Source organism: Leptodactylus fuscus, chromosome 8 (assembly GCF_031893055.1).
Source record: "Leptodactylus fuscus isolate aLepFus1 chromosome 8, aLepFus1.hap2, whole genome shotgun sequence".
Taxonomy (NCBI): Eukaryota; Metazoa; Chordata; class Amphibia; order Anura; family Leptodactylidae; genus Leptodactylus; species Leptodactylus fuscus.
The window spans coordinates 35356797-35371561 of NC_134272.1; the positions used below are offsets into that span (position 1 = coordinate 35356797).

The following is a 14765-nucleotide window of genomic DNA, read 5'->3' on the forward strand; positions in this document are numbered from 1 at the left end:
TGGTCTTGCTTACTGAGTTATTCACACATGGAAGACAAATGTGGACTGTAAAAAAAAGAACAGATAAGCCTCACTTCAGTTTTACTGTATGGGCGTCAAAACTAAATATAACTTGAGACATTGTCTCCTGTGAGGTATCATACAATCTAAGAAAAAAACCTCTGAAATGGTATTTTATGTTAAGCTTTAAAAAAAAAAAAATTAAAAAAAAAAATTAAAAATTTGTGGACTCTTCAGTGCTTTGTTTTTTGTTAAATTGTAAATTTTTATTGAAAAGCTGATACATAATACATAACTAACTTTGCAAAAGCAAATAGTCGTGTAGGTACGACATAACGCTCAAAGGACGCCAGACACTTATTGTGACATCTTTAAAATTACACTGCTATTTTTTGCCTGCCATTTATTTCTGTAGGATTTTCAGCACTGATTCGATCTCAAGATAGGGCAGGACGCATTTCCCCCCCCCTTTTTTCTAGTTGAAAAAACCCCCCACCACTGGAAGTGACACAGAAATGACTGACTTTAGTATAAGCACCTTTCAATGTAGACCCTGATGACCCCAGTCCTGAAAGGCAACAATGCTAACCACTGAGCCACCATGCTGCCAACATCTTAGGACATTTTAATGGTGACATTTTCGATCACTTGATCACTTTTCATCATCATAAGGCTGGATTTATGATTGGAGTTTAGGTTAGCTTCTGTGATGTTTAACATCAAGTTGCTTAGGTAGGGTTGACACTATGTTGGTGTCCGCTCAGAAGGTGTCCGTTTAAAAAAAAAAACAAAAACGGACACTTATCATAAAGAATAGAGATGAGCGAGTACTGTTCGGATCAGCCGATCCGAACAGCACGCACGCATTGAAATGAATGGAAGCACCTGGTACTTCCGCTTTGACGCCGGCCGGCCGCTTAACCCCCCGCGTGCCGGCTACGTCCATTCATTTCATCCGAACAGTACTCGCTCATCTCTAATAAAGAACACAAATGGACAGTAAGGCCGGGTTCACATCTACGCCTCGGCCTCCGTTTTCAGGTTTCCGTCTTCTGCCAACAGAAGACGGAAACCTGGCAGACAGTGTCCGGCCATGAGCATCAGTGAGCGTTTTGTGCTCACGGTTTTTTTTAAAGTCCTGCGTGTCCAACTTTGTATCCAGTTAAAAAAAACGGTTTTGCCGTGGAGAGCACAAAACGCTCACCGGGGCTCACGGCCGGACACTTTCCAAACCCATTCAAACGAATGGGTTTGAAAAATGCCTGCAGGTTTCCGTCTCCTGTTCAGTTTCGGGCAGGAGAAGGAAACCTGCAAAACGGAGGCCGAGGCGCAGAAGTGAACTCGCCCTAAACTGATGGCTATCAGTTACTGTCCGTTATAGGTCTGTTGCCCATACCTCAATGTTAAAAAAAAAAAAAAAAAAAAAAAAATTCAAATGGACAGAAAAGTCCTGCATGTAGGATTTTTTTGTCCGCTTGAAAAAATGGACGTGGTTGTAAACAGACACTAAAGGACACAAACGGACAGTAAAGGACACAAGATAAAATCCCATTGAAATGAATGGAAATTGCAAACTGACCAGCTAGTGTCCACTGCTAGAATCTTGTACGGACAATAGCCACGGACACTGCAAAGCGTACATCAATGGTAGTGTGAACGTCTAGAGATTTATTTTGAGATGAAATGCATATTTATTATGAATTATGTGAGAATTGGTCACCTGAATGTAGAGAGTCTGTCCATAGGACAACAATCAGTCATACACTGTACAAATCTGGCCTTTATAGAAGAGTGGCAAGAAGAAAGCCATTTCTAAAAGATCTCTATAAAAAGTCTAGTTTAAAGTTTGCCACAAGTCACCTGGGAGACACCAAACGTGGAAGAAGGTGCTCTGGTCAGATGAAACCAAAATCCAACTTTTTGACCACAATGCAAAACGATATGTTTGGCATAGAAGCAACACAGCTCATCACCCTGAACACACCAACCCCACTGTCAAACATGGTGGTGGCAGCATCATGGTTTGGGCCTGCTTTTCTTCAGCAGGGACAGGGAAGATGGTTAAAATTGATGGGAAGATGGATGGAGCCAAATACAGGACCATTCTGGAAGAAAACCTATTGGAGTCTGCAAAAGACCTGAGACTGGGACACAGATTTATCTTCCAACAAGACAATGATCCAAAACATAAAGCAAAATCTACAATGGAATGGTTCACAAATAAACGTATCCAGGTGTTAGAATGGCCAAGTCAAAGTCCAGACCTGAATCCAATCAAGAATCTGTGGAAAGAGCTGAAAACTGCTGTTCCCAAACGCTCTCCATCCAACCTCACTGAGCTCCAGCTGTTTTGCAACAAAGAATAGGCAAGAATTTCAGTCTCTTGATGTGCAAAACTGATAGAAAAATACCCCAAGTGACTTGCAACTATAATCGCAGCAAAAGGTGGCGCTACAAAGTATTAACGCAAGGGGGCCGAATAATTTTGCACCCCTCACTTTTCAGTTTTGTATTTGTTAAAAAGTTTAAAATATCCAATAAATTTCGTTCCACTTCACAATTGTGTCCCACTTGATGATTCTTCCCCAAAAAATTAAAATTTGATACCTTTATGTTTGAAGTGTGAAATGTGGCAAAAGGTTGAAAAGTTCAAGAGGGCTGAATACTTTCGCAAGGGACTGAATGTTAACTAAAGTTTGCTAACTTGTTTTGGATTAATGGATGGACTCTTAGGCTCGGTTCACACCTGTGGGAATTCCATTCCCCTCTCCGCATGAAAAACGCTTCTCTCTCTGCATTTTTCATGCGGAAACAGAGCAGATACCACATGGACTCCATTACTGTCTATCGATCTACGGGGTTCCTAAGGTAAACACTTTCTTATGTGGATTAGGTTTCCGTTGGAGGGGGGGGGGGGGGGTCTCCAAGCAGACCTCCCGAACGGAAACCCTAACACAGATGTGAATCTAGCCTCAAATAGTCAGTTGCACTGCACTCCTCAATGTACGATGGGCAAAAACTCCTGTGAGTCACAAATGCTGCAATATGTGTTAGATTCATAAGCTGATTCTTCAGAGATGATGTGCCCTATGGATTGCCTTTATCTGTGTCTGCCTGATTGATGCCTTATTACAGTTTTTAATGTAGTGCTGTAAATACTCCTGGTCTGTCTGCTACATTGTTGCCTGCAGCTTACATTATCTGCTGCCCAGCATGTGAAACACAATTCTGCTAGAATCAGGAAAAGGGTAAGAAATAGCGAGCAGTGGAGATGACTAGGGATGAGCGAGTAGTGAATGAGTGAATATTTGATATTCGATATTCGTTTCGAGTAGCCCCTCAATATTCGACCAAATATGGAATTCCATTATAGTCTATGGGGAAAAAATGCTTGTTTCAGGGGAACCACAATTCGACTAAGGAGAGTCACCAAGTCCACAATGACACCCCAAGAAATGATGCCAACACCTCTGGAATGCAACTGGGACAGCTGGGGAAGCATGCCTGGGGGCATCTAACAAGCCCAAGTACCTGTATTACCCCACTATCACAGCCTATCAACTAGACACTTTCCACACTCAATGGAACCTCTATGAAAGTTGAAAAATACTTTGGAACCTTCATTCCTCCAAAATAGTATGGACAGAAACACAAATTTAAACCTAAAGAAACATTAGCTTGCACCCCATTAAATCACGTTGCCCATGACAACCACATATGGCATAGGTAATGGGAAATCCAAAAGCCCCCACCCTTAACTGTCATTGTTTAGGTGTGTGTGATGTGGTAAGACCTCCAAAAATTACTTTTCTGGCCCTTCACGTGGGCCCTTCCAAATTAGGTTAGAGGCCCTTAAGCTGTGCTACCAGCAGAGATTGAGGTCCTTGAGGTGACTTGAGCATTTTACCACCATAGTTTTAGGCTCTTTAAGTGAGTTGCGCCTTGCACCAGCAGAGTTTTTTGCCCTTTGGGTGAGTTGAGCCTTTAACCAGCAGAGATTTGTTGGCCCTTTGGGTGAGTTGAGCCTTGCAGCAGCAGAGTGTTAGCCCCTTTAAAATTGTTAGCCCCTAAAACGGTGGTTCCAGAACCATCACTCTCATTGTGTGGGATTGATGCAGTGGATTGGACTGAGGACCCAGACATTGACCTTGATTTTGATTGTGAAATTGATAACATTTTGGCATCAAGTCCTGGGGGTAATTTTTTAGAGGACCGCAAAGGTGGAGAATTGGCTGCAACCACTACTACCGATAATGGTCCTCTAATATCGGACTCTACATTACCTCTACAGGGTTCTGATCAGGTGTTAATAGTCCAAACAACATGCTCCAGTACTTTAGATGTAGATCAGAAACTACTTTCCCTTCCGACACCAGATTTAACCAAAGCTTCATCATCATCATCATCATCATCATCATCATCATCATCATCATCATCCTGCTGAGATGGAGCCACTAAAGGAAACCTTGCCTTCCAAGGCATGTCCTGGAGCTGCGACTGAGCCAAATCTAAACACAGAGTCGTTTGGAACTGAACAAAATTCAATGTCAAAAGACTTTAGAGACTGTTGAAAGTAATGGGATCCAGAATGAGAAGTTCATTACAAGGCTGACAGACCCAACTCCACATGCTGCAGCCCAAGCAACCAGCAGTCAGACTAAGATTGTCTCTTCTTCAAGTAAGACACAAGATTCTTTGGAACCAGAACAGGAAAAGCCAGTGATTGCCATTGCAGCAGTACCTAGGCCATCTTTCAGAGCAGTTCATTCAGAGATTGAATTGGAGATAAATAAGAACATTTACTGTGATCGAGTCTTCATGCACATTAGTGGGCATGGACAATCTAGAAGATCCTCATGCTGAGCTGGCCTCATTACTGAACATGATCAACCAGGATAATCAGGGCTGGAAACAGCCATCAGATCTTACCGAAAGGAATCACCCTCGGTTTGGAAAGAAGCCATCCAAACACTGCACCTTTAATTGAGTTGAGCATTGCACCAGCAGAATGTTAGGCCCTTTGGGTGAATTGAGCCTCTAACCATTATAGTTTTTGGCCCTTTGGGTGAACTGAGACTTGTAGCAGCAGAGTTTTAGTTTTTGGCCCTTTGGGTGGATTGAGCCTCTAATCAGCATAGTTTTTGGCCCTTTGGGTGGATTGAGCTTCTAACCAGCATAGTTTTTGGCCCTTGGGGTAAGTAGAACCTTTAACCAGCAGTGTTTTATTTTTTGGCCCTTGGTGTGAGTAGAGCCTTTAACCAGCAGTGTTTTAGGCCCTTTGGGTGAATTGAGCCTTTAACCAGCAGAGTTTTAGTTTTTGGCCCTTGGGGTGAGCCCTAAAAAATTAGTTTTCAGGCCCTTGGGGTGAGCCCTAAAAAAATATTTTTCAAGCCCTTGGGGTGAGCCATAAAACATTAATGTTTGTTTTTGTTTTGTTTTTTAACTATTTGTTAACGGTGAAGGTGGTGGTGTTGGAGGAGGAGGAGGACGATGAACTTGTGTGCTGGCACAGACACATGGAACTGTGTCTCGTCAGTACTGTGACGGGACATGCTGGTTGCGGGTCCACAATATCTGCTATCCACCCTAGCATAGGTTCCTGGTGCTCCGGCCTCGTCAGCGGGGAACCCTGCACCCTGCTTGATGTTGTGGCACTGCTGGCTGTCCCTCTTCAGTAGATAATTGGATCTGCAGTCGAGCTACTGCGGCCTGGATCTCCAGCTGGATTTCCTGGTCCACGTCCCCTTGTGCTAATGACGAGGGGCACTGCTGGCTGCCCGTCTCCAGTAGCTGGACTGTGGACTGGATCCCCAGCTGGATTTCCACGTCCACGTCCCTTGATGCTACCCTGACGCATCTTTGGCAGGTTCAGTATGTGTACCCTGTTCCTGCAGTGTAGCTCTGAAAAGAGCTGTTAAATTTTTCCTGCCTAGCAGTGGCTAAACTCTATCTCACCCTCAATACAATGTCTCTCCCTATCTCACCAAAACGCATCTGACACAAATATGGCTGACACTATAAATCCGAGGTCACCTGATTTAGCCAGCCAATGATTTTTTCCTATTTTTTTTGGATGCCTACGTTTTCCTGCTTCCTGTACCACCTCCCCTGCACAATTATTGGTGCAAAAAAAGCGCCAGGGAAGGTGGGAGGGCATACAAATTTTTGCTGTGTTTTACCTACTCGATCAAACGGTATTCGCTCATCTCTAGAGGTAACATACGTGACCCATATAAGAGAGAGAGAGAGGGGGAATTAATATGTGTTCAGTTTACACAATGTCACAAAAGAGGGAGACACACACCCCATACTCAGTGAGTGACAGTTATCTATGTGTGTACACTCATACAGGAGAGGTTATCAATCACTAAGTGTCTGACCACTGGACAACTGAGCTCAGATAGAACAGAGATCGAAACAAATACATGGCAACTTATACTGAATCTTTTCCCACAAAACTCTACAGTACATTAATGTGCTGCCTCCTGCTCTATAACATACTGCAATAATATTTGGGAATCACACGTTCCAGAAATGGATCTAGACATGATCTTATGTCTGATCTTAAGATAGAAAGCTTTAACCACTGCCAGTAATTTTTTAATCTGAGTGTGATTTTTAAAGGTGCTATACCATGAAAATGATTTATTCTTGATCCATAGAATAAAGGATACATTTCTGATCAGTGGCGGTCCACATAACTTTTGTGTTTTAGTCCTATATATAGTGTAGCTGTAGATGCATAATGCGCACCCCTGCACCTGGCTATTTCTAGCACTCTCACTGAAATAAAAGGAGTGGGGGGTACGCATTATGTGTTTGCCATTACTTTTTGAATAGGAGAAAACACACCCCATTCCCGGGAAGCCCTAATATCTCATACATTTTTCCACTTACCTTAAAAACCGAAGATGGCGGTTTAATGTGTGACTTTTACATTCAGTATAAGTGACGGTGGCATGTATTCTATCGGCAGGATCATAATCATTGATTTTGCAATAGACATGTGATCTCTCTCAGCCAATGAGAATAAAGGAATACATAGCTTCCTATGAACTCCATATGAGGAGTCTAGAAAATGACTTGAACAAGCAACGTTCTATATAAGGTTTTCCACAAGAAAACACTCTTTCTTCTTTCTGATCATGACGCCTGTAACGCTTACCTCCTACGTAGATCTTCTGCAACCACCGCACGACAGCTGAATAGATAGGCTCGAAGTGACTTCAGCTGCTGCCTCAGACGTACAACTTGTGCTAATGCATCCACATGCCGGTAGAGCAATGGATTCTCCTGCTGCACATCAATCAATGGCTCTTCATACACATACTCCAAGAACTCCTTAGCCTGCTTGGATACCTAAAAAAAGCGGGCACATTGTCAGCACAGCTTGTCTGGAAACCTGATTTCTGCCTTTGTTTCCATTGTAAAAGTTTTGCTGATTAAATGCCCTTCGTAATCTCACAGCCGGGAAGTATATATTGTTAGGAAGAGCACCTGCCTCACAGGCATCTTATAAAAACCAAAAAAAAACCCAACCTTTTCCTTCTGTTTGTCAGTTGCCTCTTAATTATTATTATTTGTTAGCTGAGATACTATATTGCAAGCAGGTTGCATCTATTCTAATCCTCTAATGTGGAAGAGCATTGTTATTATAACATATATACTACTATACATAATATTATTACCATGCAACCTTCTTAGAATCTTTGCAAGTAAATGGCCAAGCAAAAGGAAACTGGAAGTTTTACCTTTTGAATGCAAACCCCTATGATCTGCATAATCGTCTACCATCTTATTATTAAAACGGTATTGTGAGACAAAAGAGTTGACCTATTCCTAGGACATTATCAACATTGCGTAGTCGCTGTGTTTGGTGCTACAGCTCAGCCCCATTTACTAGAATTGAGTTGCAAACAGGCCAGGTGACATCACTGGCCTGTGAAGTGGATGCGGCGTTCACCCCAGAGACATTGAATCTTTGAGCTGCTTATGGGGGGGGGGGGGGGTCATAGGTGTCGAACCCCTAGCAATGTGATATTAAAGGGGTATTCCCATAACGCTTGTTCACCAACCTGCAGGCTGTGTGCTCCTTTCACTTCCTGTTTTTTTCGGCACATTGGTGGGCAGGGTTTCACTTGTTCTGCTATCTGCTATGTTTGCAGTCAGTAATGAGGGACTGGTTGTAAATGAATTACCACAGTATGAAGCTGATGTAGAAACTGATATAGCCTGCACTGCACTGTAAGCCTTTTATGACCTTATAGGGGTGCATAATGTATAAAACAAATAAATACAAAAACAAACAAACAAAAAAAGAAGCTTAGCCCTACCCCCAGTGACACAACAATTGTCACCTAAAAATTACCGTAACTGAGAAGAAAAGCTATTTAAATTTAAACAAAAGACACAAAAATTCTTTGAATAACCCAAAGGAAAAAAAAAATGTACAAAAACCGCATGTACAAAAAAAATTGTTTTTTTATTCTCCACCATAAAATGGCCCTATCGTGTAAAGGTTCAAGTAATTTCCTTTCCATTGGTGCCCCTCTGTAATCTTTCCGTTGCAGCAAAGAAACGTTTGGGTAAGTTTACACGATGGAAACCTTTTCTGCCATGTGGTTTTTGGCATGGCTATATGCGACGGGCATTTTGTCGCGGTATCCCACACCTGTTTTGGCCCGGTTAAATGGGCCTAATCATGGGGGTGTCTCGAGCCACAGAATCCACGTGAAGATAGGGCATGCTGCTTCTTTTTCCTGCTAGCTGAAAAAAAATTGCTAGCAGGAAAAAAAAGCTAGTGACTCCCACTGAAATGAATGGGAGATATTTTTGCAGGTGGATTTTGATGCGTATTCCACTTCAAAATCCACCTGCAAAAAAACTCAGTGTGAACATACCCTTACAAATGAAAGATCATAGGATCAGACAGAAAGCAGTAGGACATTAGTAGGACAACCATTACTTCTCTTCTTCCTCTTTGTTTTTTTTTTAAGCCTACTCTACCCACTACATTTGTGAACTATATGGACAATTCCTTTAACAAGCATTGCACACCATCTAACTATGTGTTATTATATTTCTTAGTAAAGTAGTGAGATTATCATCAGTGGTCGAGGACTTGGATGAAGACCACAAATGAATAACCATGTTCTGAGGTCAAAGTAACCGAATTACAGCGAAATAGTGCCGTTGAATACCGTACTTCAGCTCCGAACCTCAACATAGCAAGTACTTTGGCAGCTTTCAGAATAGCATTCAACAAGGAAAATGACCGAACGGCTTCTTACTGCTGTCCAAAGCCCATTTACAATGAAACATCTCTTACATGGAACACTACTTGTATTACAATTAAGGGATTTTTACTCCATATAAATACAATATTTTTTTTTAATCAGATCTACTATTATTTGCAAGAAACAAAATGGTGCAATATTACAGATAGACATACAATATACAGCACACAGGCCAACTGCATCAAGGATAGATTAATTACCAGAAACCACTGAACTAATTTTTTTCCTATTATGTGTTCACTCAGCCGGAGTAGGGAAAAGATGAAATAGCTCCTGCTAATGTATTCCATTCTTAAGCATGGGGGAAATTTTGTCTATGACACTTGAGAATAGAATGATGGAAAATGATATATTGAGCAATGCCATTAGGCTTCCAGACCCTTAAGTCCATGTTTACACTGAGACAGAGCTAAATTGTGCTATTTCAGGAAGGCAAATGATGGTAGAAAGGTTTTTTTCTTTAGATTTTAAATGTCATCTTCTCTAGACATATTGTACCAAGCAAGTTCAGTTTAATCGCAAATAACTCCTAATTAGGCCTGGAAAGTGCATTAAAAAACATCACTGCCCGACAAAGGGAAAAAAATCAATACATTCTATTTCAAGTAAGGTAAAATGTAGCTGTAATATTACATAAACTTTTCAGATCAAGTTTAGTTAGGAAGTTTTTTTACATAGACATTTGAGGACACAGCAGGATGCAAAATAAGTTTTTCAAAAACTATATGTCAAATGATGACATGTTGTATGGCTGGAAGTCTTCTGGCACATCTGGGGAATATCCACGGACTCGAGCAACAACGGTTCACATTGTGTGTCTTTGGGTCAAGGGTGGACTAACTGCTTAGACAATTAGTGGCACCTACAATACTTCAACCAAAAATTCTCTGACTCGCACATCCTAATAATATTATAAATGTGAAAGTTTGTGAGTTTGGATGTTTGTGGGTTTGGATGTTTGTTACTCAATCACACCCGAACGGCTGAACGGATTTCTTACAAATTTCACACACCTACATATTTTGTGGGTTTGTGTGTTTGGATGTTTGTTACTCAATCACACCCGAACGGCTGAACGGATTTCTTACAAATTTCACACACACCTACATATTGGCCATGAAGGGGTAATAGGCTACTTTAAATGTGTCTCACTCACCCCAAAACGCCACCACAACCCTCAAAAGTTCTCTCCTTCTCTGCTGTCGACCTGGGCATGACGTCAGCGCTGGTAGTCACACCTAACACCTATAGGCACATGGCGGTGTGTGGGCGGAATTGGGAGCCAGCACAGTGGCGAATTTGCGGCGAATTGTGGGCATGGCCACCACGTGGATACACTTTGGGAAATGGGACCACAGGGCCGAAGGGGGGGCCCGGATTGCACATGTGGAAGGGAGGGGGGGTTAGGGTCACCGGGGTCACGGGTGGCTGGTGCTGGGGGGAAAGGGTGATGTAGGAGGTCACTGCAATCTCTAAATGGGGGCAGGGGGCGCGGGTGGTGGGTAAGGGCAGGGCCGGGGGCGCGGGTAGCGGGAAAGGGGGGGGGGGGCCGAGGCGCAGCAGCGAGGCCATGGCCTCCCGACCCACCATCCTGTAGCGGGGGCCCGCAGCGGCCGCAAGGAAAGGGACGTGGGGGGCCACGGCCCGCGCTGCAGGTGGTTCACACCAGGGTCAGGGGCGCTGCGGACGAAGTCGTGGGTACAGCTAGTAGTTAATAAGGTTAAAAAAAGGAAACTACTATTAATCTACATTACAGAAATTTTTTTCCAAACTCCAAATATTGCAATCTGAACAAATCCTGGATCAACCTCATTTTCAATTATCCAATTTCCATAACCAGTAACATTAATTAGAACCTTCAATGCCATTTTTTATTAATTAACCAAGTTAGATGTTTTCAAAATGATGACATTTTATGAACGCAATTACTGGTACAGATACGTATTACACACAATGGATCATTTATGACATCCCATTATAAATCCATAGACAGTCATATGGAGTTGGTCCGCTTTTACAGCTAGAGCAGTTTCCAGTTGTCTGGGAGTTTTCTATAAGATTTTGGAGAGTGTTTGTAGGAATTTTTTCCCATTTATCCAAATAGAAATAGTAAAAACTTCAAAGTCTTTGAAAAGAAAAGGAAAGGTTTCCGAAACGCGTCAGTCTGACGCAGTATTTTCCTGTGACACGTGTGATGATTTGACTTTTATGCTGAGTTGAAAATAAAGAAGAAGTTTTTACTATTTCTACTTCGGTTGTGCTGAATTTTCTTTTACTTGTGGATTCATCGTTTTTGCTCCAAACTGTGGGTGTTTCATATCTGGGCAGAGCCAAGCAAGGATATATAATGAGAAGTGAAAACAAGGAAACATATCTGCAATTGGGCTGAATATTTTTCCTTTTCCCCTTTCCTGATCATGTATCTATATAAGAAGGCTCACAATCTGTGTTCTAGTTCATCCTAAAGGATTTGGATGCGGCTCTGTATGAGCCAGTCATGTTCCTACTCAAACTCAGGCAACCATTGCTTTATGGATCTTACTTTGTGCAAAAGGGCACAGTCATGCTGGAACAGAAAACGGGCTTCCCCAAACTATTCCCACATAGTGGGAAGCAAACAGTTGTCCATGTATTGGTATGCTTAAAATGGACAACCCTGTTAACATTTAAATCAGCTGGGGGTAGTGAAAAAAATAAAAATGCATACTCACCTGTTCCCATTGCTCTGGTTTCCTCCTGCGTGTCCTGGTTCTACTGATCCAGCAGCGAATCCTGGATCTCTTCTGGAGTTGTGCTGAAGCCGCTGATTGGCCTTAGCCATTCATTGGCCTCTGCAGGTCTCAGGCAGAGGACACATGATGTCACAGGTAGTGACATTGCAGACCCTTCACTGACCGCTGAGGCCAGTCAGCAACTTCTGCAGACCTCTGGGAGACACTGCCACAGCAGAAGAACTAGAATGTGCGGGAGAACACCGGAGCAATGGGGACAGGTGAATATGCATTTTATTTTTCAATGCCCCCACCAATCTTAAACATTAAAAGGGTTGTCCATTTTTACCTGGACAACCCCTTTAAGAAATAAGATTTCCCTTCACTGGAGCCTGTGCCAACTCTTGGAAAATTCCACAGCATTATACCTCCTCCAGCAAACTTTGCCAGTTGGCACAATGCAGTCAGGCAAGTAACATTTTCCTAGCTTTACACCACTCCACCCAACATCTGATATAGTGCTTGATGATGTAAGGCTTGCATGTACTGTAGGTGCTTGGCCGTGAAACCAATGCCGCAAAGCTCCTGATTTTTGCATCAAGAAATGATACCAGCGATTAAGAGCTGTGTCCCAATTTCAGTGTAGTGTTCTTTAAGTCATTACTATAGTGATAGGGCATTCCATGGTTTCACCACTACTATGCAGAAAACTGTCCTATATAGATGGGCAAAGATTAAACCAAGGCCAGTACACAATGATGGATGCTACTGGAACCGAACTGACATATTCTGGCCAGTGGAATGTCAATCAAGTCAGGACTAAATGACAACTGAGAGGAGAATGAATAGAAAACTATTCCCCAGCAATATAGCAAAATGGTGGTGATTTGTGGCCAAAAATCTAAATTTGCTGATATTTTCTCTGTCTTTTACACACAGACATGCTGGAAATTAAGAGAAATTTAGTGAATAGATTTCCAAAATGATGCCAGCCTATTATGAACTGTAACTAGCTGTAGTTTATATCCAGGGGCACAGCTATGGACTAGGGTTGAGACTATCTTGAGATTTCAGGATCAATTTTAAAATTCAATTTCCGATCATTTTCCATTTGAACCCGATCCCGATTCCAATCCTAATGCAAGTCAATGGGATTTTTTTTTCTAAGATCGTTTTTAGAGATGAGCGAACAGTGAAATGTTCGAAGTTCGATATTCGATTCAGAGTAGCCCCTCAAAACTTGACTGTTCAAACGAATATCGAACCCCATTATATAGTCTATGGGGAAAAATGCTTAGTTTCAGGGGAAGCCACACTTCGACTCAGGAGAGTCACCAAGTCCACTATCACACCTCAGGAAATGATGCCAACACCCTGGAATGCAACTGGGACAGCAGGGGAAGCATGCCTGGGGTCATCTAACATGCCCAAGTACCTGTATTACGCCACTATCTTGTCGGGATCCCTGTCAGCTTGCGATATGCGGGAGCTGACTCTTTCCCATAGGAATGCATTGACCAGCGTTGACTGGCTGAATGCCATACAGAGTACAGCATTCGGCCAATTGACTCTGGTTCTGCCGGAGGAGGTGGAGTCTAAGATCGGTCCACAGCAGTCTCCATTGAGGTCCGATCTCAGATGTAACAGTGTTGAGCGCACAGCCCTGCAACACCTGAGATGTAGCAGAGCTGAGTATACGGTAAAGCAGGGACGAAGCAGAAGAGTAGATAGACAAGTCAATGCACAGTAGTATCTATCTACTCGCGAACTTCAGCCATGGCTTATTATATGGCGAGTACCTCGTCGTCCTCACAGCAGCGCACTGAAGAACAGGAATACTTGCAGGTCCACGAGGACGTGCTGTAGAGATATAAAGGTACTGGGCAGAGAGGGCACCGCTCCGTACAGTGCAGGGAGAAGGGCATTCACCTAAAATAGCCGCAGTGAGCGAGTATCAGTTACTGCACATAAGGCAGCTACAGCAGCAGCACAGAGTGATTTACCTCAGCCTGCCACTCTTCTGCTTCGTCCCTGCTTTACCGTATACTCGGCTCTGCTACATCTAAAATCTCATAAGGACCACCCAATGTCTGTGCAGTGGGCACGCAGTATACAGCTCTACTGCATTGGCAACCATATCTCAGTGAAGATTCTAAAATACTGGATCCCTAATTTAATGAAATAGCCAAGGAAGGGGAGCTGAATGCTGCTTTTCTAAGAACAAGAGTTCAGGAGGACTGTGCGGGACTCTTAAGTGCTGAATGCCCTAATACATGCACTTACAAAAACAATTATAGAGCAAAACCCTGCACTATTATCCTTTTTCATCTGAAGCTGGAGGTTTGCTTTAAAATATTCATTCATACAGAAGTAGTCTAAAATTTTATAATGAACTTAATGCACATTTCATTGGTTGTAATAAGGTCCTTTCACCCAATAAGTTAAAATGGGAATATGCTTACACCGTCCATATAAATAGCAATAATGAAATTGAATATGTACTGTATTTCAGAGTAATTTTGTAAAGTGTTGTTATTATAAAATAATGATCTGCTTGTATTCGCACCCCTGTTGGTTTCATCAGGACCGCAATAGTACTTTTCACTTATAAATCCTGTCGCCCATGTCGGGCTTTCTCTCTCGAGGAAGAAAGCATTTTGTCTAACGTACTTACCGTATATACTCGAGTATAAGCCGAATTTTTCAGCACAGTTTTTGTGCTGAAAAAGCCCCCCTCGGCTTATACTCGAGTCAAGCA

General features: G+C 42.6%; 1 protein-coding gene across 1 annotated transcript in view; it reads right to left on the reverse strand.

Moving 5' to 3' along the window:
* The window catches only part of PLEKHM3 (pleckstrin homology domain containing M3), a 144805-nt gene that overhangs the window by 51506 nt on the left and 78534 nt on the right, over nucleotides 1–14765 (reverse strand). The window contains exon 5 of the mRNA XM_075284290.1: nucleotides 7166–7359. Within this exon, the coding sequence (XP_075140391.1) occupies nucleotides 7166–7359 (194 nt within the window). The remainder of the gene's footprint in view (nucleotides 1–7165; nucleotides 7360–14765) is intronic.